The 26,027-nt window shown below is 38.0% G+C and overlaps 2 protein-coding genes, 1 long non-coding RNA gene and 1 other non-coding gene across 4 annotated transcripts; 1 reads left to right on the plus strand and 3 right to left on the minus strand.

The window, feature by feature from the left end:
- Positions 1–988: 988 nt before the first annotated feature.
- On the plus strand, positions 989–2,923 carry LOC127622666 (uncharacterized). Its single transcript, XM_052096690.1, has 5 exons — positions 989–1,490; positions 1,600–1,820; positions 2,014–2,082; positions 2,330–2,380; positions 2,571–2,923. The coding sequence occupies exons 1-5, from the start codon at positions 1,370–1,372 to the stop codon at positions 2,739–2,741; spliced, it is 633 nt and encodes a 210-aa protein (XP_051952650.1). The 5' UTR covers positions 989–1,369; the 3' UTR covers positions 2,742–2,923.
- Positions 2,924–3,052: 129 nt separating this feature from the next.
- Positions 3,053–5,687, minus strand: LOC127623062 (uncharacterized). Its single transcript, XM_052097261.1, has 3 exons — positions 5,416–5,687; positions 3,553–3,846; positions 3,053–3,239 (listed from the first exon to the last, which is right to left on the minus strand). The coding sequence occupies exons 1-3, from the start codon at positions 5,649–5,651 to the stop codon at positions 3,053–3,055; spliced, it is 717 nt and encodes a 238-aa protein (XP_051953221.1). The 5' UTR covers positions 5,652–5,687.
- A 2,212-nt stretch (positions 5,688–7,899) lies between these two features.
- On the minus strand, positions 7,900–8,006 carry LOC127623431 (U6 spliceosomal RNA). The gene has a single exon (XR_007968056.1). It is a non-coding gene; the product is annotated as a U6 spliceosomal RNA (small nuclear RNA).
- An 831-nt stretch (positions 8,007–8,837) lies between these two features.
- On the minus strand, positions 8,838–14,722 carry LOC127622669 (uncharacterized). The gene is made up of 4 exons (XR_007967991.1): positions 14,595–14,722; positions 13,774–13,940; positions 13,471–13,593; positions 8,838–9,654 (listed from the first exon to the last, which is right to left on the minus strand). It is a non-coding gene; the product is annotated as an uncharacterized LOC127622669 (long non-coding RNA).
- Positions 14,723–26,027: the final 11,305 nt, after the last annotated feature.

Raw genomic sequence — 26,027 nt, forward strand, 5'->3', positions numbered from 1 at the left:
TACAGGTGGATGCTGCACATTGGAGTCCCTTTGGTGACTTTGGGTGTTCCTGTGCACACAGGAACCCTGCATCTTCCCTTCTTGTAACACATTATTTGCCATTGTGAGGTATTGTACAATACATCCTTGAAAAGTACCCCTTATCGCACAACGTTTCCCTGAGTCAACAAAAAGAAAAATATATTTTGTAAACATTGTAAACAATTTTGTAAAACCTGCCAAATGGCTTCTCCTTCATACACACACAAATATTTTTTATATACATGTCATGTCAATTTAAATAAGATTACTAAAGCAAATAATCTTGCTTTCTTCTCACACTATGCTCCTGCTTTTTCAAACATTCTAATTGGTTGCAATCTTTTAAAGAAAAATGTACTAAACATACTGTAGGGCTTAAGAAAACTTTCTGTTGCCTGCAGGCAATGCTGTGGAGTAGAGGGTTAATATTTAACCTTTAAACATTTCCTGTTCCCCCCCCCCAGAACTTTTATATCAAGGAATTATGTTTAAAATATATATATATATATCATCATATTAGTTTATTTACCTAAATTGCTGGATTTAATCAATCATTTTAATAGTAAATAAACATTTTCACATTATTTCACTTAAATACAAAAAACCTTCCAGTAGCTATGTAGCATGCAATGAACAGTTAAAACATATAAAACCAGTAGATCATGCATTAAGCGTCTCTGATGTCCTTTTGTGGGAAAAATTACATAAAATGGTATTTAATGGTTATTGCCGCTAGATGGCCTTAACGAGATATAGAGGACATTGACTGGAACACTGATAAAAGTATTAAGGAAAGGCCGGGTGCTCTTAAATTCCCATCGAATGTGACATCAGGACGATAATGACACTGAGGAGAAGACTTGAGGCTTTAAATACAAGATTTAATGCATTAATACAAAATCGATTGAGAAATGAAGAAGAAGACAACAATTTGTCAACGCAACACAATTGACAGGTTGGTTTTCTACACCTTTCATGTAATGTCATTCAAAATTCGCGCCAAAATCTAAATAAGCTAGGTAAACTATTTTAAGTTCATTGTATTTCGATCCCTATCAACTTTAAAAGCAAATCCTTGGATTTCACATACAAATAATTTATTAACATGGTACCAAGTATATAGTAAGAATTGGATTTACTTCATAACTTCATGGATTACACTTCCTTCATTATCGTTGATCATTTCTTATAACATGTCCAAACCTCCACAGCAGTCTCTTTACTAAGCTGAAAAATAAGAAAATTACACATGGATTTTACACTTATAAGACGTACACGCGTTGGGCTTCAAAAATATAACCCAAATGTCTTTGCATTTTGAAATGAATGCTTTCTTATCAGACTGAGAATGTTCCAAAGCAACATCCCCAATGAAGTCTTAGCCACGACTAGGAGAAGAGCTGCTAGGCAGAGCATCATTAGGATTTCGTTCATTGAAAATAGTGGGGAGCATCTCATCACAACACAACGTAAGTGCCTTCTGTAGTGTCTAACGAGACATTATTAAATGTGGTTATTATGTGACCATTATTATCATTATTTTTGATATTCATAGGCTACATTTTTTTCTTTTAACAGGTACAACGGTTCAAAAACTAGTTGTGCCATTTTCAATGGATGAGAGAGCATTTCATCAGAAAATTAGGGAAGCTTTTCCAATAATAGGAGAGGGTGGAATTGAAATCTGCAGAGTTGACAGGAGGAGAAGGGTAATACCTGTTGAGTTGAGCTCAGTTTGCCCTGCAGCTATAAAAGCATGCCCACAGTTTGGCAGGTCAGCGGTGTATGTGAGGCTTAAGGTAAGAAAGAACAACAAATTATTCTACCAAATATATATCCCAAACGAGTTATTATGCTATAAAAACAAAAAGGTTTTATTTTTTTTTTGGCTGATCCTGCATTGCTTTTACTGGGATGCCATTGCTATTGTTATATTAATATTCAATTAAAAAGAAAAGTTGTTTGAAAGACTATGCTGCCTTTTCTTGACAGAACACATCCAGTTTGGCTGGCACACAACATGACAGCAGTAACGAGGGGAACTGTCAAAGCAGTACTACTGTAAGTTTTTCTCACTTTATGATTCTTCAGATATACATGATAAGTTTATTTATTACAATATATTCAATATGAAATGCTTAAGACAAACCACCTCTTTTCAAACTGTGACTGTTTTATAAAATGTTCATTCTAAAGTGTAAAATATTCATTATTTCTCAGACCTGTCAGTCAGCAAGAACAACAAAATTAACATGATATTTGACCCTGTAAAATTCTGTATTCTGATTTAGTGTAATTTTTTTGATAGGATCCAATCTATGGAACCGTAGACATTTTAGGTAATCCGGGAACAAGCAGGGTAAGTAACCAGCATTCTCATCTATCAGGTGAAAACTGTACATTTACATGTACAGTTTGCTGTAATGTTTAATTAAAGCATATTATGTTCTCAAAATAAGATTGTGTTGTGAACTTTGTGATTAACTTTGAATAATGTTATAAACTTAATACATGTAATGAGTTTATTTATCTGTTCATTGTGTTAAAAGGATCATCAGCGGCGCCAGTTTGAATCCTTAGAACAAAGGCTGAAAATTACTATTTATTTTTTTCATTTTAACATCTGCAACTGGCTCTGCAACTGGCTCTGCAACTGGCTCTGCAACTGGCTCTTCATCTGCTCCAAGGATTCCACGTATCCCTGTCTGGTTTCGAGTTAGCTGTGAGAGACATCCTCGAATGAAGAGCTGATGGGGAGACATGTACTGTTCAGTTCTCAGCTTGTGGTGGTTCCATTGTTGAATGAACAGTTGGAGATCCCTGTTAATTCGAGGTATATACACATAATGTAATGCCCACAGGTGCATTTCATTGGTACTGTCAATTTTACCCTCACTTTCCAAAAGCATGAATAATGCATAGTAAGTATCGGAGATGCCCTGCCAAACGTCCCGCCACAATCTCTCGATTCTTTGGTTGTGCGTGCTCCTTCCTCTCAGAGCACTTCCTCTGGTGAATCCTCGGAAGACATTCATAAATAGGCAGACTGCATTATTCTCCCTCCATTATCACAGCGGACTCTTGAAGGTAAACCATATTGGCCAATGGCTTCTACAAAACTATGGAAAACTGTGTCACTGCGATTGTTGGAAGAAGCCTTTAAGAATACAACAAGCCTGCTGTACCCGTCAATCCCACCATGTATGACAATCCTCCACCTAACAAAAAAAAAAAAGGTATGTGAGGTAAACTGAAAACTGATCAAATTACGTAACATTTATTCTGGTATTCATCTCTAAAGATCTAAAGCCAAGTATGCAGAAGGTGATGGAAATTAATACTACTGGATTTATTTGTATTTGGCAGATAACATCTTGAGTGCCATCAATAATATTGTGCATGTTACATTTCAATGAAACCCGAGTAAAAGAATCCTGATTAACAAAAAAATTATCCGTTTGTTTTAGCAGTATGCCACAGTCTACACATGGTCTTTTTACATAAAAGAAAAATAATAGAAGGACCATATACCTGATTAATTTATGATTACCATCCAAATGCCATAATGAATTTGGCCCGGCAACCTTATAGACTCTTCTGTGCAGTCTACGTGTAGTGACTCTCTGGGCTGCTCCCACTGGATTAGTCCTAATTAAACTTTGTCGGATTCTGTGCCGCTGCACCACAACACCCTGACCAGCCAGACGTGCCCAGACTGACTCTGCTCCAAGTTCATCATTTCCTCCAACTACTTCTCTGACTCTGTTATCAAGGTCAGAGTCGGACAGATCAGTGTATCTGTCTCTAAGTGAAATACAGAATTCCCTGTTGATAGAAGAGAGCAAATGTGAGACTCATGGATTCAAACCCAATATAACTTTGTTGCCCTTTACTCAAATTTTCCTCTATATGTATATTAATTTAATATTGTTTAAAATCAGTCAATCAATCAATTATTTCATTATCCTTAGGGTTTATCCCTTTCACTGTATATAGTTTATATAATAAATATTTGCTGCTCAATACTGAACACTGTTGATGTTTAAAACTTTTTCAAACTGTTTGTTGAAATAGGGGTTGTGTGGGTTTGACAATTTTAGATGAAACAATAAGGCATATGACTGTGAGAATAACGTTTTTGAGTAGTTCAGAGTCAGGCTTATTTATCCGTGTGCTTTACTTTGGGTCATGGGAATCTATCTCTAGGGGTCAAACAACTAAAAATCAAGTCAGGAATCTTGGTGTGTCTCTACAGTCAGACCTTAGTTTCAGTAGTCATGTCAAAGCAATTACTAAATCAGCATATTATCATCTGAAAAATATTGCAAGAATAAGATGCTTTGTTTCCAGTCAAGACTTAGAGAAACTTGTGCATGCTTTCATCACCAGCAGGGTGGATTATTGTAATGGACTCCTCACTGGCCTTCCCAAAAGACCATAAGACAGTTGCAGCTCATACAGAACGCTGAGCAGAACCAGAACATATGAACACATCACACCAGTCCTCAGGTCTTTACACTGGCTCCCAGTTACATTTAGGATTGATTTTAAAGTATTATTACTGGTATATAAATCATTCAATGGGCTAGGACCTCAATACATTGCAGATATGCTCACTGAATATAAACCCAACAGATCACTCAGATCATTAGGATCACATCAGCTAGAAATACCAAGGGTTAACTCTAAGCAAGGAGAGTCTGCTTTTAGCTACTATGCCAGCCGCAGCTGGAACCAGCTTCCAGAAGAGATCAGATGTGCTCCAACAGTAGAGATCAGATGTGCTCCTACAGAAGAGATCAGATGTGCTGGAACCAGCTTCCAGAGGAGATCAGATGTGCTCCTACTGTAGTCACATTCAAATCCAGACTCAAAACACTTCTGTTTAGCTATGCATTTACTGAATGAGCACTGTGCCACTGCTCGTCCGACTGTTTTTACTGTACTTATTTTATTTTTATTTTATTTTATTCTAAACTTTTAATTATTCTTATTTGTTTTGATTATTTTATTTTCTCCTATGTAAAGCACTTTGAATTACCATTGTGTATGAAATGTGCTATATAAATAAACTTGCCTTGCCTAACTGCTTTTATTGTTCTCATTTGTAAGTCGCTTTGGATAAAAAAGCGTCTGCTAAATAAATAAATGTAATGAAAAATGTAAATGTAGGGGAGATGCAGAGAGCCGGACCTTACTGCTGTGACATCATGCCACCACTTGCAATGGATTTATGTGCAACTTAAATACCACATACATACAGATCTAGATTTTTAGGTGATATTGTACATAAAATTAACCCTGAATATTGCATTAAAATTTAAGATGCATACTTAGTTGTTCATGCAGTCTTTTTATGCATTTAAATTGTACAGATAAGACAAATAACCTCACCTTAAACGACGTTTCACAGTTCGCCTGGACACACACAAAATTTCTGCCATTTGTTTTGTAGAAAAATTATATTCTAGCAGAAAACGCAACTGTTCTTCGGTTATGGAGAATCGTGGACGGCCAGATGAGCCCCTTACCAAGGGAGCACTGTGTGTGGTGTGCGTGCGTGTGGGGTGTGTGGTGTGCGTGTGTGTGTGTGGGGTGTGTGGTGTGGTGTGCGTGTGTGTGGTGTGCATGGGGTGTGTGGTGTGTGTAGTGTGGTGTGCATGGGGTGTGTGGTGTGGGTGCTGTGTGTGGTGTGCGTGTGTGTGGTGTGCATGGGGTGTGTGGTGTGTGTAGTGTGGTGTGCATGGGGTGTGTGGTGTGGGTGCTGTGTGTGGTGTGCGTGTGTGTGGTGTGCATGTGGTGTGTGTAGTGTGGTGTGCGTGTGTGTGGTGTGCGTGCTGTGTGTGGTGTGCATGGGGTGTGTGGTGTGTGTAGTGTGGTGTGCGTGTGTGTGATGTGCATGTGTGGTGTGCGGGTGTGTGATGTGCATGTGTGGGGGGTGTGTGGTGTGTGTGTGAGTGGAAAGTTATGTAGAATTAGTTAGCTAGCTAGTTTGTGTCTGTGCGTGCGTGCGTGCGTGCGTGTGTGTGTGTGTGTGTAAAATTAGGTAGAAAGTTAGGTAGCAGCAGAAAGTAAGGTAGAACAGTTAGCCTATGTGTATTAGCATGTAGATACAATGGGTTATCCGACCGGTCACTATTGTTGCCGGTGACATGTTTGTGAGTTCTATGACCACATTAAACAAAGTTGAGTAATTGCAAATGCATATATCAATACTAGACATCTTAAACATGATGTGTACCAAAAATCTATGTCCTATCTTTAGGACTTTACTAATCTTTTCTTTGGGAGCTTTCTTGCTGCCATCCTCTTCTCTTGGCGCAAACAGAAATAAACAGCTCTGGTCATGTGACAATTTACAGTAAACATGCGACACACTGCACATATTTCATTGAGACCCTTTATTATTTCAATATCTGCTGGAAATGCATTGATAGATCATTCAGTAAAAAAAATTACGGTTACTATTGTGACCGGTGGGATTAAATGGGTTAACACATTTTGGAACATACCGTGCTGCTGAATCGATGTTTCCAAATGATCCAGAAACTCAGATACCTGGTCCAGCATGTCATTTGCCGTTTCAGGATCCAGAAATCTCCCTCGTGACCATACCACACTTCTGGCCATCGTCTGCATTCTGTAAAAGGGAAAATATATATTATAACATAATTAAAAAAAACGTCTAGGTTGTTCTACTTCAGTGGTGGCTGACTAACACTGTCATTAACAACTGCAAGCCTAGATCTTACAATTAATTCAAAATAAATGCAAAGAAACAGATTGCCATATTAAATTTGTATTCATAGGGAAAAAAATTCTGTCAGAACAGATCATAAAACAAAGTGCTTAGGAAAAGTGCAAAGTGCTTAGGACTATATTGTATAATGTAACAAAGTTACATATAATTTAATTCATAATTCATTACATACGTTTAATAGCTAGCTACCCATTAAACATCCGCTGGTATTGAAAGACAGGACAATTCTCCATACCATGTAATGACTTCAAGTTGCATTAAGTCAGCCATCTTTCTTATAAATGTAATGCCTTTTGGACATACCGTAATATTACAAGATTCAAATCTTCATTAGTATGGTTATTAGAAGAAGCCAGCTCCACGCAGTCTGAAAAAGTTATTTGGCAGTTTGCTAAAAAAATTCTAAGAGCCATGGTTATGGTTTCAGCTGCTTACTTTGTACCTGATCGCGTTTCATACTGAGAAAGAACGTAGGACAAAGGGCATGACAAATCATGACATAAGGCTGACATCACACACTACGTACCAATGCATTATCCCTCATGAACAATTATAACGTCTGATGTTTGCATACGTGTACCATTACGACATCATTCATTAATAAACATGACTTCTGATGTTTGTATACGTACATACCAATCAGAGACATACGTACCATATGCAAATATAGTCTCAAATACAGCAATTTCATTGGCTACTGTGCTCTTTGACGCGTTAACGCGAACAAACAGCGCGTGTTGACGCGGTCAAATTTCACGCGTTTCGTAAATAGACTATTGGCCCCGTTCGAGACCAGATGCACATCATAATGCAACTAAAGCCGAATCCTTTAATTTTTAAATATCATTTTAGGATATTGTTAGATAATTAATTATTTCACAGATATATCGAGGAAATAATGACTTGATATCGAGGAGCTATTTCTGGAACCCGAGTTGAAGGTGTAAATTCTCCAATAAGCCAGTGAGTGGCCATGATGCACTTAGACTCGATCACGTGCAAAGGCTGCGCTCTAGCGGCGGGCTTGCGTATTGCATGCAGAAATACATGGGATCTGTGGCAGCACATACAGTAGGAAAAAAATTACAGTAAATTAATAATCATAAAAAATTAATAATCAAAATATGGAGCGCTTCACGAATTTGCGTGTCATCCTTGCGCAGGGGCCATGCTAATCTTCTCTGTATCGTTCCAATTTTAGTATATGTGCTGCCGAAGCAAGCACAAACTTACTGGTTTGATGGCATCTATTAATACCATGGACCTCCATGTATCTGTCTGAGAGGTGGTAAGTGGACAAATCACTAACTTACAGTAGCTGTGACTATATCATAGTAACAAAAACGCACACATAAACCTGTAGACCTTAAAAACCAGTAACAATAAATAAATAAAATAAACACAGTTTTGTGTAGGTTTACTGTAGTATTCCTCTGGGCTACAGATCGTATACAAAAGAGCCTGCTCTCTCTAGACTGTGATTGGACCTCTGAATGTGACGTTGTGGAGCTCTTTGTTACGTGTCTCGTACCATCCCCCACAATGCCTCACCCTGTGGCAAAGACCGGTCTCTTGATTTACAAAAGAGCACAGAGGGCTGTGGCGCCAGGAAGTTCTCGTTTCAGAACAACCGAGGTAGTGAAAACACGGTCGAGTCTCAGGAAGTCATAGGGGTGTTTTATATGTCCATGGCTTGACTTCAAGATCAGTCCTGCGTTCTTAAAACACTTAAACACAATGTGCACTTTAACATTCTCATTCATAATGTAGTTTGAAAAGGTTTCCAAAAGTCTTTAAATAGCCACACTTGAATCAGTGTTGTCTACTTTCTAGTCTTTACGTTTTTAGGGGTTTTTATGTAGAGATAAATGGCCCTAAGTGTAATTATAAGGATTTTCTCCTGCATACACACAGTATAAAAGAGCTAGTGGTAAGGTAGTAGAAGCCTATATGACCTATTTGTTCATGTAAGATTCCTCAGTTTCTAGATCAAAAGCTAGAAAAAACACTGAAGAGAAAGAACAGGGTTGATACTTTTAAGAGAAAGCGGTGGGACTATGAAGCTCTAATTGATGAACAATTGAGGCAGTGAAAACTGTATTTTTTAATCTACTGTGTTTATAAAGTGAAAAATGCCACAGATCCCATGCATTTATGCGTGCAATACGCAAGGCCGCCTCTAGAGCGCAGCCTCTGCACGTAATTGATATATGTATCAGTCCCACCTAGGGATGGGAATCATAAGGAATAACAATTCCGGTTCCTTAATGGTTCCAGCAGGGCAAATTAGATTTGGGGGCCCCTCGGTGCCGCCAATATGATTGAATATTGTCAATGCTTGATTATTCGCACACTGTAATTGTAACACACCCCTTATCAATTGTATTAGTTGTAGCTGTGTTGCTTACAACATACCAATGTCTGCCTGGCATGATTTTACCCTTCTATTGTTTTAATTGTAACAGTAGCACACCTATATTTACCCAATCTTGTTATCCCTCCGTTACCAGTTTTGTGGACTTCCTAGAGAACAATTTGCAGCAGAAGCTGTTTTGAATAAGTGAGCCAGCTCCACTTACATTTTCTCCCCATTAATTACTTTTCTGTAGGTGTAGTGGAAGCTTCGGCCATCAGGTTTTTCAGGGAATGGGATGTTTTCCTTTATAGGCAGTGGCCCTCTGCTTACCAGATCAGTCCTTTCTGAGTCGGACAGGATAGATGACCACTCAGCCGGGTCAACTGGAGGAGCTGCTGATCCATGGTGTAGGCTGGAAGTTGCAATGGGGCCGCTGAGGTTGAAACAGATATGGAAGGAACAGCAGGATCAGTGGATGCCGGTGCTGGGAAGTGCTCCTCGTCTGCAGAGGATGGACCTGATGAAAGATGAAAATAATAATAATAACAGCTAGCCTAAGGTAATGCAACTGTCAGTCAGAAACTAAATAAAAGGTCTCACAAAAGGCATGGTTTATCCATATAAATATATTGAGCTGGGATTGTTGAAAAATCATCATCAGCTGTAGCACTGGCACTTGGGGCAGGTGTCATCGGTTGTGCCTCACCTCCAAAACATTTCAACAGTGCTCCTAGGGAAGTTTCATAAGAGTACATATTTGACCGAACAGAATGTTATTTTCTCAACACGAATTATTATACACAGCAGCAAGCCGTCTGTACACCTAAAACAACTCTTAATCTATAACAAGCTAACTGAGGCATAATGATATTGGAATATAATAGCAAAGACCCCAAAATGGTAGACTAATGTAAATAATGTAAAGTTGTTATCAGTACCAAGTTTATGAAACGGAAGCATATTTTTATTACAAAAAAATACATACATAGGAAAGTTATTTTTACACTGAAGACAAAAACATATATTGTACTATAATATATTAAGATGTCAAGGCTATTTACGGATGTTTAATCAAACTTTCCTAAAAAACAGAAGATATGCTACATAGGGTATGTTAACGAACTAGCCAGCTAATGTTAGCTCGTAACATAACCAAGCTACTCAACATAACTTTATCGTGCCGTTTATACTCTTACTCTGTTTTCTTCTTTTTCCATTTCTCTGCACCAGAGGATATGTTCTTTTTTGTGACATTGCTGGTTTGCTGTCTGAATGTGCTTGCATCCTGCAGCCCGTTAACATAATATTGCGTTTTTGTATAATTACCATTGTCCATTGACAGTTTATCGCACACAAAAAAATCAAACTGTCATTTCATGTGCTCTTGGGGGCCCCCTGGTGGCCACGTGGGACCTAAGCAGCCGCTTAGGGCCGTTACATAGTCAACGCGAGCAAGCAACGCGAGTGACGCGAGCGACGCGCTCCCTTTCATAGTCTAAACAGAGGACGCAAGCAGACGCACGCGTCACGGGCGCACGCGCTAAAGCAACCTGTCAGCAGAGCTCATTTCTAGTAGCGATATCCAGAAATGGTCCAATCACGGCACGCATCGCTACCAAGAATATTTGAAGAATGAACCAATCAGACGTTTGTCACTACCTGGTTACTGGAATTGACCAATCACAGCCGGTACCGCTACTTGGAGTCTTCGAAGAATTGACCAATGAGGCGCGCGAATTATCTAAATAAAGCCTAATCATGTAAATAATATATTATTTTGGCTTTATGTTAACAAATTGCATTGCTGTAAATATATAACCGGTAAAATGAGTGTTATTGACTCTCGGCAAAAGTGTGAAAAAATAATAATAAATCAACAGGCTTGTAAGCATTTGTGCTCACGTTATTATTATTTTTATATTTGCACTTATATTTACAATATACTTACAGTTGCAAATCAAGCATTTTAAAGATGGTGATTACTCATTTGCACAGTTTTATATTATTATTGTTATAATGTAACATTTATTTCATGCGTTTGATTGTATAAGTAATACCTAATTATATTGTGTATATATTGTTTACAAACTGCACTGCTGTAATTATATAGAGTATATCCTATAATATGTTAGTTTTTTCATTACACATTTTTATTCAAACAAGTTTGAATGTATTTGTCATCACCTTATTATTATTGAGATATATTTGCAATTACTGTATATTTTTTTATTTATAGTAGAAGCAAGCATTTTAATGGTGGTGACAAAAACAACTTGTACAATATATCAATAATCACATGTTTGCTCGTGGACAAGACATTTTAAAACATAAAATCACATGTTTATAGTACAGATTAAAAATAGCATTTTCCGGTATTATTAATATACCAAAAGTATTGTTATGCCATTTATATCATACATCAAAGAAATAGTACTGATTCAAAAATAAAATTGTCCAATATTAATGACACATCAGAAGAATTGTTAGACCATTTATTCCAGTCCATGTATCATTATTTGTAACAATCGTTTTAATAGTGACACAAACAATAAGAACTTTACAAATATTTCTTAAGTGTGTATCGTCAGGCACGAAACTTCACAAGATTATATAAAGATTTATACTCCAGAGCTGGATTCGAACCCAGGTCTCTATGACGATTTGTGGTAGTTTTCTTTGAGCTCCACCACGACGTACACGCGAACCCAACACGCGTTAGCGGAGAGATTGACAGGCACGAATTTGGCCTCTGACCAATTGGTGTGCAAGAAGGCGGGACTTACAACGAGGGGTTAAAGCAATGCAAATATGCGCGAGCTCACAAGAAGACCAGATGCACATCATAATGCAACTAAAGCCGAATCCTTTAATTTTTACATATCATTTTAGGATATTGTTAGATAATTAATTATTTCACAGATATATCGAGGAAATAATGACTTGATATCGAGGAGCTATTTCTGGAACCCGAGTTGAAGGTGTAAATTCTCCAATAAGCCAGTGAGTGGCCATGATGCACTTAGACTCGATCACGTGCAAAGGCTGCGCTCTAGCGGCGGGCTTGCGTATTGCATGCAGAAATACATGGGATCTGTGGCAGCACATACAGTAGGAAAAACATTACAGTAAATTAATAATCATAAAAAATTAATAATCAAAAGATGGAGCGCTTCACGAATTTGCGTGTCATCCTTGCTCTCTATGCCCAGCAATGTTCTCTGGATGCCGGCCAATCAGCAGCTCGTATTGTCGAGCGTTTGTCGCGCGTTTTCGGTTTTGCGTTTATCAAAAAAATTATCAAAGAGTTTCGATATTGTTCCTATTTAAAACGTGACTCTTCTGTAGTTACATCGTGTACTAAGACAGACGGAAAATGAAAAGTTGCGATTCTCTAGGCCGATATGGCTAGGAAGGAACTATAATCTCTTTCCTGCGTAACAATCAATGAACTTTGCTGCCGTACCATGGGTGAGCAGGCACAATGTTATTACGCAGCGCCTGAAAATAGTCCCCAGCTATAATTTACAACGTGACCGGCGCTAAGTTTCAATCGTGGCATAATATCATTGCACCTGCTGCACCCATGGTACTGCAGCAAAGTTCCTTGATTGTTACGCAGGAAAGAGATTATAGTTCCTAGCCATATCGGTCATTTTTTTGAGAGAGATGCTAACGGTCTAATCAGATTCAATGATCAATGCTAAGCTATGCTAAAAGTGCTACCGCCAGACCCGGAGATCGGCAGAATGGATTCAAAAACGGTAAAACTCAACTGATTAACTCTAGGGGAGTTGGAAAATGAGCCTATTTCCAAAAAAAAGTGGAGTGTTCCTTTAAGACCTTTTTGATTACATGAGTAAGAACATTCAGCATCCAAGCATCTTTGGCAGATTTTTTTTTGGGGGAGGGGGATCCCACAGGCACATGTTTTTCCTCTTAAAATAGTCCTCTGAGTTAGATTACAATTTCCTCAAAAGTAAATTTAAAAGATTTACATATATATATTCTGCAATGTATTCTCTGCTGTCTGTAAAAATATACTTTCATTATAACATTTTGAACATACGCAGAATTGGCAACATTTCGAAAACAAACTTGAGAACATTTTGAAAATGTACATTAAGGCCATTTGAAACTATTATAGTACAGTAGAACATTTTGACAATATGCATAATATGCATACATAAAAACATTTAGGGATGAAACTGTAAGGTAGGCACCTGTGCCACTGCGAGCTAGACTTGCAGGTAAATTCTTAATAAAATTGTCCTGTGAGGTAGGCTTGTGTTTTTACCTCTTAAAATAGTCCTGTGAGGTAGGCTTGTGTTTTTACCTCATAAAATAGTCCTGTGAGGTAGGCGTGTGTTTATACGTCTTAGTACTTGTGGATCCAGGAGAGATGACCATCACTTTGGTAGCCGCTGCTCCTCTCTGCAGCATTATTCCAGTGTTGCCACTGTCAAACAACAACAAACAATCATTATCATAATAATAATAAACTATACAATCAGGAATGTACAGTATCCTGATACACTCCAAGCTAATGTTTATAAAGTAATAATACCAGTTCTCTTGTGGCTTAATGTGGCAATGCCAGACTGTCAAAACAAAGAGAGTGAGATTAAAGAGAGCTCACCGATCTATATGAAGTTCCATTCAAAGTCAAGGAGATTCTTCAGTAGCATGGCGACGTGTGTATTGACTGCAGAAGACTTCTTCTGGACGACCACACCTTTCTTCTTGGAGACAACCTTGCCCCTTTTGGCCTTTGTCCCTCCCTCTGGATTTATACCAATGAAGCACCTGAAATCAAAATAGTCTAAGATCAGAGTGGGGTTGCAACAACATACTGTTTTGTGTACATTCAATTAAATGCAATGAATTGTTTTTGTTTTGTCTTTCTTCATTGCACAAATAGAGTTGACTTGAATGACATATAGAAGTGACATCAAATGGAATTATGATAAAGCCTATAGTACAACAAAATACTGTGTGTGTGTGTGTGTGTGTGTGTGTGTGTGTGCTGCTGTATTTATCACTTTGTGGGGACCAAATGTCCCCATAAGGATAGTAAAACCCGAAATTTTTGACCTTGTGGGGACATTTTGTTGGTCCCCATGAGGAAAACAGCTTATAAATCATACTAAATTATGTTTTTTGAAAATTTAAAAATGCAGAATGTTTTCTGTGAGGGTTAGGTTTAGGGGTAGGGTTAGGTTTAGGGGATAGAATATAAAGTTTGTACAGTATAAAAACCATTATGTCTATGGAAAGTCCCCATAAAACATGGAAACACAACGTGTGTGTGTGTGTGTTGTGGCTTGAAATGTACAGTACTAATACCATTTTATGCGTGTTGTGGCTTGAAATGTAATACCATTTTATGCAAACAATACAAACACATTAATTTAATTGTATATATCCATATAATGATGACAAGGAATGAAGGGGTTTTACCTCTGAATGAATTCCAGAGTGCAGGCTGCCTCATCTTCAGAATCAGAATCAGAATCAGCTTTATTGCCAAGTATGCTTACACATACAAGGAATTTGTCTAGGTGACAGGAGCTTCCAGTCAACAACAATACAAACAATACCAAAAAACAGCAGCAAGACATAGGTAATTAAACACAAAAAGAACACAAAATAAATAATTATACATATACGTACATACACTCACCTTCACACATACCCACATACACACACGTAGTGCAAATCTAATACAATCTGTTATATAAAGAACAAAAACCTGTATATTATGTACAGAGAATCTTGACATTGAAGGTTGAATATGTAGTAGATTGCAAACACAGCAGCAAGTCCCGTTGCAAATGTTGGTGTGATGCCCTCAGAGATTACACGGCCCTCTAAGGTGATCATCCAACCTTTAATTAACACGAGAATGCATATTACCTTGTATAAACATTTGTAAACTCAAGATGAATGGCCGCTATGATATATAATGTGTCTATCAATTAATCTAAATGAAATGTATACCAGGAAGTATCAGGCGAGGACTTGCAGGAAGACTGAGAGTTGTCTCAACGTCAGCTGCAGTGGCAGACACCTTTAGGGAACAAATACATTATGCTTACCATAATAAAATTTTTAAGAAGAAGAATTATAAAAGGTCAATAATTAGTAAACACTAGGTGAGAGTAACCTAGAGGCAAATGAGATAGGCTTCTGTCTACCTACAGTCAAACTGCTAAATAGATTTGGCATTCAAAATTTAAAGGGTAACAAATTTATTTTTACAGGTCTTGGGGAGTTCTACTGTAAATGTCTAAAAAGTAGTATGAACCCTTTTGTGGTTCCAGAGGAAACTGCACATAATCTAATAAATTGCCTCAAGTAATGTCACTCAGTGGTCAAGTTGCATTGTGGATAATGTAGGCACCAGCTTTTGAAAAGGAAGAAGAATATTTGGAATAAAAAAATTTAGATTTCTGTTTCTGCTGTATTGATTTGATCATTTGCTTTTAAAACGTTCAACAGTGTCATAGTAGGGCAAAGGAGACAAGTGAAATACTTTTTAAAACCTTGCACCTACTTTACCCATAATGCAATTTAGCAACTGTGTGACAACATTGAGGAAATTTATCAGCTTACATGCAGCTTCCTCTGAGCCACAAAATAATATACACTACTGTTTTCACATAATGTAGTAGTACTCCCCAAAACTAGTACACAAATTAGGTGTCTGGACACTGAAGACTGGTGGAGTCACCCTTTAAAACACAGGGTTAGAAAGAAAAAATAAAACTTACATCTGTAAGAAGGATCAGCCCGGTTAGGTCCTCTCCAAAGTGTGCCATGAGCAGCTGAACAACACGAAGTGCCATCTCATTATCTTCACCATTAGAGAGGATATCCTTGACATCTTTGTTGGTAGGTTTTCCCTGAAGTATTCTGTGATGGCTCTTCCACATTCCTCCATACTGAGTTCCAAGCTACGAAGCACATTGATGTCTGTGAGCAACTCAAAATGTGCGTTTATATACCTTGGCGTGAAAAGAAAAGGCCATTTGCTTTTCACATCTTCAATGTCAGGTGGTGGAAGTGTATTTATATGGCGACGTTGTAGAGAGAATGTGATCTCCATTAGATTTTTAACTTCTGCTCTTTCTGCTCCACCTGCACCCTCCTGTCTATAAATCTCCTCCAGTCTCTGGCGGTGCTGCTCCACAGTGTCGTCAGTTTCTTCTGGGGGTAGCTCTGGCTGAAATCGTGTACATCCATATGTGTCAGTTGGACCCCTCTTGCCTGTAGAGGATCGGTGGCATGAGAAGCTTCTGTCACGGTTCACATTCTCAATGCGTTTTTCACTTGAATCAAAAGTGATGTATAACCTCCACACAGAAGTGACCCATCTGGTGCAATATCAGCAAAACTCTTTGGATACTGCCTGATGATATTTCGAACCACAGTTAGGCACTGTGCGTGAGTGGGGTTAGCTTCATACCTTCTCATTTCATCCGCGAGTACTCGTACCATCTGGCGTCGCTCCACTGGTTTAGGTCTCTTGCCATCTGCAATTGCAGAACGAATTTCCTGTGGCATTTGTTCCCTAAGGACCTGGAATGTTTCTGGCCATGTTTTCAGTATCTGAGATGTGGAAGGTCTGTTGCTTGGCTCGCTGTTTCTTGTCTGGCTTGAACATGATGAAATGGCCGATAGCTGTGATGAGCTAGAATTAGGCGGAGTGCATAATGTTGGTGATGAAGACCTAGACACCGATCGATCACTACTGGTCAGTGGTGACGAAGTTGGAATGACTTGAAGATCCAATGTAACTGTCTCGGTTTCTAAAAAACAAAAAACAAAAAGAATTAGGGCACATAACTAATAAGCTATATCAGAGTCACTGCAGAGATTTGGCCAAAAGTCTACTTAACTTTCCTTATTAGGCATATTTGAAAAGTTTAAAGGTGCATTATGTAATTTTAGAAAAAGAAATTCCACAACTGCATAAACAAGAGAATTTGACAAGAGAATGCCACACTAAATTAACCATACATTACCTAATTTGAATGCATCCAGGAGTTTTCTGCACTGGATAACAGGTAACAGATCAGCAATGTCTTCCTGTTGTACATATTCTAAGTCTTCTTTTGACTCCAAGCCGGAGCTCTGAAGTTTCGATACTATTTGCAACTGGGTCTCCTCAGACAGATTTGGCAAGGTCTTGCAGATTATCTCTTTGATCTCTTCACTCATGTTCACCATCATTCTGGACTAGAGGGAAAGAATGGTGAAGAATGATCAGTGGTGTGCCATGGACAGTGTACTCAGGCAAGGGATAGTAATCTAGCAGATTCTCCTGATTAATACAACAGTAGCTTCTCTGCATCAGTGTGAGGCTGTAAACACCCATGTCAGGAATACGCAGGGCATGATACTTTTCAGCAATAAAATATACTGCTGAATCCTTATGAACGAGAACCACTTTGATTTTTCCAGTGACAAGCCCCTCATCATCATCAATCACAATGAGCATGTTCTTTTTGTATTTTGTCCCCTTCACAGTCACTTCATTGGCTATCAGAGTGTTTGTGGACTTAAAATTGTGATGTGCAACTGCTTCTATGATTACATCATTGTAGTCATCTGAGAAAAACTGTGTGCCCCTCTCCACTGAAACACCTGGAGGGAAGAAGGTGCCAGCACTCAGAAAGGCCTGCAGAAGCTGATGTCTCTCTGCAAGAGTAGAACATGGATTCTTAAAGTTGCGCAATTTTCTCATACACTGCTTAAAATATGTGTGTTTGCTCTCGAATCTTAAAGTCCATAGGCGAATAAGTGGCCCAAACTGGATAATGAGCTCAGGATAATGACTGACATAATGATGTTTGGGCTTCAGTGGGTTGTCAGGAAAGGTTTGTATTCGGCAATGCAAATATTCATCAATCAGAACTCTTAGGTAGGCTATCTGGCCATTTGAAATTGTAGGTGCACAAATGAGGTCCACAACTTCTCTAAGTTGCAAAACCAACTGCCATACTTTGTTGTCACCTGGATATTTTACTTTGTCTCCGATCAAAACGGGCAACATTCTCAGCAAACACCAATTCTGCACAGCATGTCCCCAAGTTTTACACCCTCTGGATTAACCTCACACGGTTTGTCATTAGCATCCCTACCGAGATACTTGAACTGATTTATTCGTCGATTCAACTCAAGATAGTTAAACATTTTATCCACCTTAACAAGATGGTTAATGTACAGTGCCAGATCAGAGGATACAATACCTTCAAAAGATCGTGGCCAAGACATGGAGGCATCCCTGGCTGACATACATGGAAGTATTTGAGCGTATTGAACACAGAGTCAAATTTAACACCTCCACTAGATGTAGACTGTCCTTCACTGCTCTGAACATGACCACTGTATGACTGCACTGTGCGTTTTGTGCCCTGGATAAGAGGATCTGCATGGAATGCTTCTCTGCTGATATCACAATATCTGCAGAAGTGTGAACTCCTGCTGAAGTTCTCCACAAAGCCTCCTATGTTATGTGAGCCTAGGTTGTCGCCTGCAATGGCACACAAAGTTCCCTTGTAGACCTTTCCATCAAACAGGGTAACACCATTGAGCTCAAGATCTTTAAGGTCATTGACGAGGGTGCCCATATCCAAGTCTCGACCAAAATACTTAAAATCATGTTCTTTACAGAGAAGAACAAGTTGCATTTGATCAGTGCTGGATCTGTTGTGTGGCATTAAATCTGCAAGAGTTAGATACACTGCAAGTATCTTGTGTTTTTTCTTTCCAGATCCCAGTGGGTTTACCACTTCAAATGCATCCTGATACAGGATCAAGCTCAGTGATGAGCCCTCCGTCTGGAAGAGAACATTCTCAGCCATATTTTTGCCATCCCACACATCCTTAAGAATATCCTTAGAACCAATACTGGAGTGTACTTGCTTATATTGTTCCTGCACTGATTGGCAATGGAATAGAGAATCAATTGTCTGTTTAATAGGAACATACTGGGCAAAACACTCTTTGCCTGCCTCATTCTGACCTAGACAGATCTGAACTGGCTCAACATAGTTGAAGCTGTTCTTGAAAACTGTTTTTCTTTTCTGATCAGTTTTCAGTGGCTGAGCGTTGCAGGTCCTAAAGAGAGCCTCAGTTTTCATGACTTCAATCACATTGTTTGTGTTAGGTTCAGAAATCCCAAGTGTTATCAACTTCTCTTTTAGTTTGAAAAGCAAATGTGACTGGCTTATATCATGTATTTCCTGAAAATCTTCAATAATTGTTTGGATGACAGAGGATGGAAGCAAACACTTTGCTTGCAATTTCAAATAAAAAAGGGCTACATTTTTAAAGAACTGTGATTCATCAGCAATTTCTGGGTAAATCTCTTGTTCATCACCTGCATCACTGGGAGGCTCAATCTGCATATCAGACTGATCTTGTTCACTCTCATGGGAAACACCAGGATTCACAACGGACTCAGACAAATTTTCCTCAGTACCATTTTTATGTTTCCGACTCATGTGTGATGTGAATGTTGATAAAACTGTAAAGCTCTTGCTACAGTGTCTATAAGGACAAGCGACTGTTTTCCCCTCTCTAATGTGTGTTTTCAAATGAGAGTAAAATGCAGTCAAAGTCTCACACCTTGCACTGCAGATATTAACATGACATGTTAGTTCAACACCAGACAAAGTAGGCATAACTACACGTTTGTTATGTCTGTAAGTGTGACACTTAAACGTTGAAAAGTTTTGAAAAGTCTGACTGCAATCTGGCAAAACACACTTAAAAGTTAAATTAGGTGTATTTTTATGAATTCTCATGTGCCTTACGTATGTCACTATTGTGGCACAGTTATGACAACAGATCTGACAGGGGAACATTTTGTTACTGCCTGATTAATCTTGATTATGGCTGGCTGCTTTTTGACACCGTATCAGTCTTCACGGAGAAATGTTTAATCTTAAACAAGTTGCAATGTTAAGATTGTGAAAGAAAAGCCACAGATGATGCAAAACGGTTTGACAAAGCCTATACTGTTGGGAGAAGTAGGCTGTGTGAGACGCACAGCGACAGATAAATAAACAAAATGCATTCACAAAGTCCAGAAAGGCAATATTTTCACATCAATTTTCCGTTTAAACAGAAAAATGCAAAGCCTTGAGGATTCAAGTGTCTCTCTTTAACCGAACTACAAGCTTAATTTTCTTGTTACATATTTGTAAAACACACTACATTAAAAGTCGACACAAAATAAAACTCACCAAAACCATCTCGGTTATAGCCGATCAATGTAGGCTAATTATTCCAGTACAATGATATTTTCCTGCTGCCTCCATCTGCCGATTGCCTCTCTTACCGATTAACAAGTGTTGTTCCTCGGATGCAAACGTTCGGCTAATGTTACCAAAATTAAACAAAAAACCACCCAAAAGTAATATTGTTTTGGTCATTCAAATCTAACCCTCACTGATAAATGACATGTTAAAATCCCTAGCTAGACAAGCTCCTGAGCATCAGTTTGATATCAAACATTCTTGACAATATGAATAAGATTTTAATTACCGTTTAATTTGTAGATGCAAGACCCGATGAATGTTGTTGATGAAGAACACTCGATGATGTGCACAATTTAGATGATGCATGCACGTCATCTAAATTGTGCGTCCTCTTCTGGAAAATCTCCTATCCAAATGATGGTTCCTGAAGTCCCGCAGGAGTTGATGGCAAATTATTTCTGTATTTTATAAAGAAAATTTACCAAAACAAAAGTAGTAGCCTCAATGTAAAAGACTGACGTTGTATCAAACTTCTGACCGTGCTCCAAATTCCCCAGTCAATCAGTTTCTAAAAAATACTGTAGTTTCCTGTAATTTAAAACATCAGCATACTGTTTAGGGCCTCTGTCCTGTTGCTCCAAGTTAAGCAGCCCATAATGCATTGCTAACTACAGTACTAAACTGTTTAACATGAAAACAGTATTTTAGTGTTGAAAATTGGCTGTAAATTTACAGCAATTGCTTACAGTGTAAGACCCCAAAATGGTAGACTAATGTAAATAATGTAAAGTTGTTATCAGTACCAAGTTTATGAAACGGAAGCATATTTTTATTACAAAAAAATACATACATAGGAAAGTTATTTTTACACTGAAGACAAAAACATATATTGTACTATAATATATTAAGATGTCAAGGCTATTTACGGATGTTTAATCAAACTTTCCTAAAAAACAGAAGATATGCTACATAGGGTATGTTAACTGAACTAGCCAGCTAATGTTAGCTCAGTAACATAACCAAGCTACTCAACATAACTTTATCGTGCCGTTTATACTCTTACTCTGTTTTCTTCTTTTTCCATTTCTCTGCACCAGAGGATATGTCCTTTTTTGTGACATTGCTGGTTTGCTGTCTGAATGTGCTTGCATCCTGCAGCCCGTTAACATAATATTGCGTTTTTGTATAATTACCATTGTCCATTGACAGTTTATCGCACACAAAAAATCAAACTGTCATTTCATGTGCTCTTGGGGGCCCCCTGGTGGCCACGTGGGACCTAAGCAGCCGCTTAGGGCCGTTACAGAATTATGGAACGCGAACGGGGCCAATAGTCTATTTACGAAACGCGTGAAATTTGACCGCGTCAACACGCGCTGTTTGTTCGCGTTAACGCGGCAAAGAGCACAGTAGCCAATGAAATTGCTGTATTTGAGACTATATTTGCATATGGTACGTATGTCTCTGATTGGTATGTACGTATACAAACATCAGAAGTCATGTTTATTAATGAATGATGTCGTAATGGTACACGTATGCAAACATCAGACGTTATAATTGTTCATGAGGGATAATGCATTGGTACGTAGTGTGTGATGTCAGCCTTATGTCATGATTTGTCATGCCCTTTGTCCTACGTTCTTTCTCAGTATGAAACGCGATCAGGCACAAAGTAAGCAGCTGAAACCATAACCATGGCTCTTAGAAATTTTTTAGCAAACCGCCAAATAACTTTTTCAGACTGCGTGGAGCTGGCTTCTTCTAATAACCATACTAATGAAGATTTGAATCTTGTAATATTACGGTATGTCCAAAAGGCATTACATTTATAAGAAAGATGGCTGACTTAATGCAACTTGAAATCATTACATGGTATGGAGAATTGTCCTGTCTTTCAATACCAGCGGATGTTGCGGACTTTAGATAGGACAGGTGCGCAGTCATGTTAGAACAGAAATGGCCATCTCTGTTCCCACAAAGTTGGGAGCATGAAATTGTCCAAAATGTCTTGAAAATAATAAAAAATAATTTAATAATATTATTATAATAATAGTAAAAATAATTCTTTCTTTCTCAAAACTGAGTTTGGATTTCTAAGTGATCAATTTATGTACAAGTGTTTTCCCACATGTTCATTGCCTAGGTCATCAGAAAATTAATGTGGCATTTAAATGGCAGTGTTTCCCAAATTAAACACAAGAGCTGTTAGTTTTGAATGATGTGAAACTCTACTGATAGAGTTTTGCAAAAAGTTTGTTTTTCAAATGCAAACTCAGTGCAAAGCAATAATGTCCTTGTATTTTTGCAGACTTGGTCTAAAGATTGGGTATATGAGTGAATGGTTTCACCGAGTGATCCTCAAATTCCACTTTTAGCATCTTAGCAATTTGAAAAAACTGTAAAACAAACTTCGACAGATGTCAGCCTATATGGAATGAACCAAGAAAATCTTAAAATTGCATGGAACTGAGAAGCATGAACTGGAAGGAACAAAAACAGACTGCAATTAAAAAAAACAAGAGACAATTATTTTAATGCAAGCAAAAAAAAAAAAATGTGCACACATCACCTTTGGAATAAAAGAAAAGAAATCTGGAAATCTGTTTGTTAGTAATCTGTACTGAATTACAACATGAATTACATGAATTAAACATTAATTAAACTCCTGTCTTAATATAAACCCTGTCTGGGAAACCGCCCTCAATATTTAACTAAGTTATTCTTGCCACTATAACTTATGGATCCCTAAAGACAAGTTTATGGGTAAATAACATATTAATAATAAAAGTATAATGAATATCAAAACACATGTTAAATATAATGTAGTAATTTTATTGTAGCACTCATCAGCCTGCAGCAGCCAAGATGATGTTCTGCAATACAGACAACAGCAGAAACTCTACAACCAATTAAACACCAAATTACAAAACATTATTAGGCTATGTGAAAGTGAATAAATGTGTGTGTGTATTTAGTTATAAATGTGTGCTGTATAAGTTAGCCTATAATACTTTTGGAAATTATAACTTAAAACAAAAACAAATAATAACCCATAAAGATACATTATAATAATTGTATTATATGGATAATTAGCAATTACTTAATATACATTTTAACATTACTTTACTCTAGCACAGCAGTCAGTAAAACAATGCCACAATAAACTGAATGATTAATATGTAGGAAGGCTACATCTTAAGGTAAGTCTGTTTTTCTAAAATATTACACTTCAATACGTACAGAATGTGCGCGTTAAGAAACACGTTCAAATTGGTCGTCTCAACATGGTAAAACTGTGCGTCTTTACACGCACTAAAGTAACGCGACGAAAACTGACGCCTTAACACGACCAGAATGAGCGTGTCTACACGTTCAAAAGAAACACGTAAAAAATTGCCGCGTTAACGCGAACAAACAGCGCGTGTTGACGCGGTCAAATTTCACGCGTTTCGTAAATAGACTATTGGCCCCGTTCGCGTTCCATACAGAATGAGCGTGTCTACACGTTCAAAAGAAACACGTAAAAAATTGCGTTGTTAACGTGTTGTCTACGCGTTGTCTACGTGTTAACTTTTCACGCGTTGTCTACGTGTTGTTAACGTGTTGTCAACGTGTTGTTAACGCGTTGACAATGTGTTAACAACACGTAAACAACGTGTTGATTTCATGTGATTCTGAGCCATTTGGCCACTTGTCCAGTTTGAAGGGGTGAGAGTTGCACTTTTCCATTGGCTGCTGAGTTGTAGGGTTAAACCATTTCTGTAAGCCTGGGGGGTTTGCCTGCCACTATTTAACATACTAAGATCCTCTAATTTCTTGGTCCTTTTCTTCCTTTTGTGTGTAGCCTATACAAATGTAATATTAGGATTGCAGTTTTAGGACTTAAAGTAAATTATTATTATTATTTTCATCAAGATAAATTGCCCCCTTTTGCTCCTTTACTGCCTATTTTGGTAAACAAACACATTAGAGGGAATTCATGCTTTTTACACCATTCATCAACTTGCAGTGGTACTCATTTAATGTTGGTGTAAGATACAGACCATTGTAATAAATACTGTATATGTCTTTGGAAAACAACATGAACCTTTTTCAGCATTTTAATTTAATTTAGGGCTTTGACCAGCAGAGGGCACATTGTGACTAATTATGGGGCTTGTTAAAACCTAAACGGACCTCTTTTTGTTTAGATATTAAGCACTCAGACATATGTACACAGGTGATATTACCCATTTTGATTAAATGTACAGCCTTCCAAAGACTGTCGGGATTAGAATGAAAGTTTGTAATTAGGTCAGATAGTAACTGATTTGACTGTCCTGACAGCAGATGTACACTACTGTGCCAAACTCCTAGGTCATGCTTAAAATTCTTATTAAAGCCTAAAACCTGAGAAGTAAGTGTTTAGCCAGTTACAGCCTATTTATACATAATACATTATATATATTAATGTGGTTCAACAGTTTTAATTGTGCCCAATATTGTGCAAATGGTCTGATGGCCCTTGTTAAATATCATCAGACTTCTCATCTAATTTTTTGGCAATTAAATCATGAGTCTGGCTATCCATAGCTGTTTTCACACTGCATTATTTTCTGGGAGTATTGTCTCGCTATATGAAAGGTACGGAGCATGAAAGGGGGGTCTGATTTGATCCACCTTTGCGCCAGGAACATGAGTAGTAACAGAGATGGAACAATGTGTGTGTGAAAAGCCACAGCTGGCATGCTGGTGTTGTGTCTGTTGGGTCTTTTTCTGTCACACAGCTGGTTCCGGAAAACCGCATCACTATGTGAAAGCATGGTTGTGGGATTATGCTGCAAGTTTTTGTTTAGTATGAATGAGCGAATGCGGCATATTGGAGATACTGTGGGAATGAAAAATCCAGTGCATCAAGTCTTATGTATTTTGAAGCTTATATTAGTGAGAACCTGTAAGACAGAAACTATGCCGTGTATTAAGCATGTTGAAAGTAAATCCATCTTGAAGTGTCTCCAAGCCTGAATGCCTTGACAACAGCCATCAAATCTATACACTATATCAGTCATAAATAACTATATAAATACAAAATAAAAGTTTAAATTGCACTTTAATAAATCAATCCATTCTTTTCACTCTGTTTTATTATCAGAGACAGAAATAAAACAGGATGACCACTCCTCCACCCGGCTTAATTTTTGCTAAGGTGCTGGAAGCATCAATGAGTCCAAACTGATAAAAGAGATATCAGCACACTTAAATCTATGCAGTGTATCAGTTTGTTAAGCTTTCGGTCTAACAGACCTTCATCAGAGCATACATAACTCAACACTGGATAGGCAGGCAGAAATAACCAATCACATTCCAGTCACTGGCAGTGCCAACACATCTGTGCACGCCAATAGACTGTAAGTCTATGTGCAAACTCTGAAGACAGAGGCTCCACTTCCTGGGAATTGAGGTTTTGAGTACTGAATGGCGTACTGTGATGCATGCCATTAGAAGCCTTACTTGCCCATGATAATAGTACAATACAATCTAATCACAAATTAAATGGGGATTTGAGAGGGATCAGGCTTAAGCCATCATAAATCAGAAGTCCCCAGATCTATAAGTAAAAAGCATCTCAGAACAAAGGGCTAAT

Source organism: Xyrauchen texanus, chromosome 29 (assembly GCF_025860055.1).
Source record: "Xyrauchen texanus isolate HMW12.3.18 chromosome 29, RBS_HiC_50CHRs, whole genome shotgun sequence".
Classification (NCBI taxonomy): Eukaryota; Metazoa; Chordata; class Actinopteri; order Cypriniformes; family Catostomidae; genus Xyrauchen; species Xyrauchen texanus.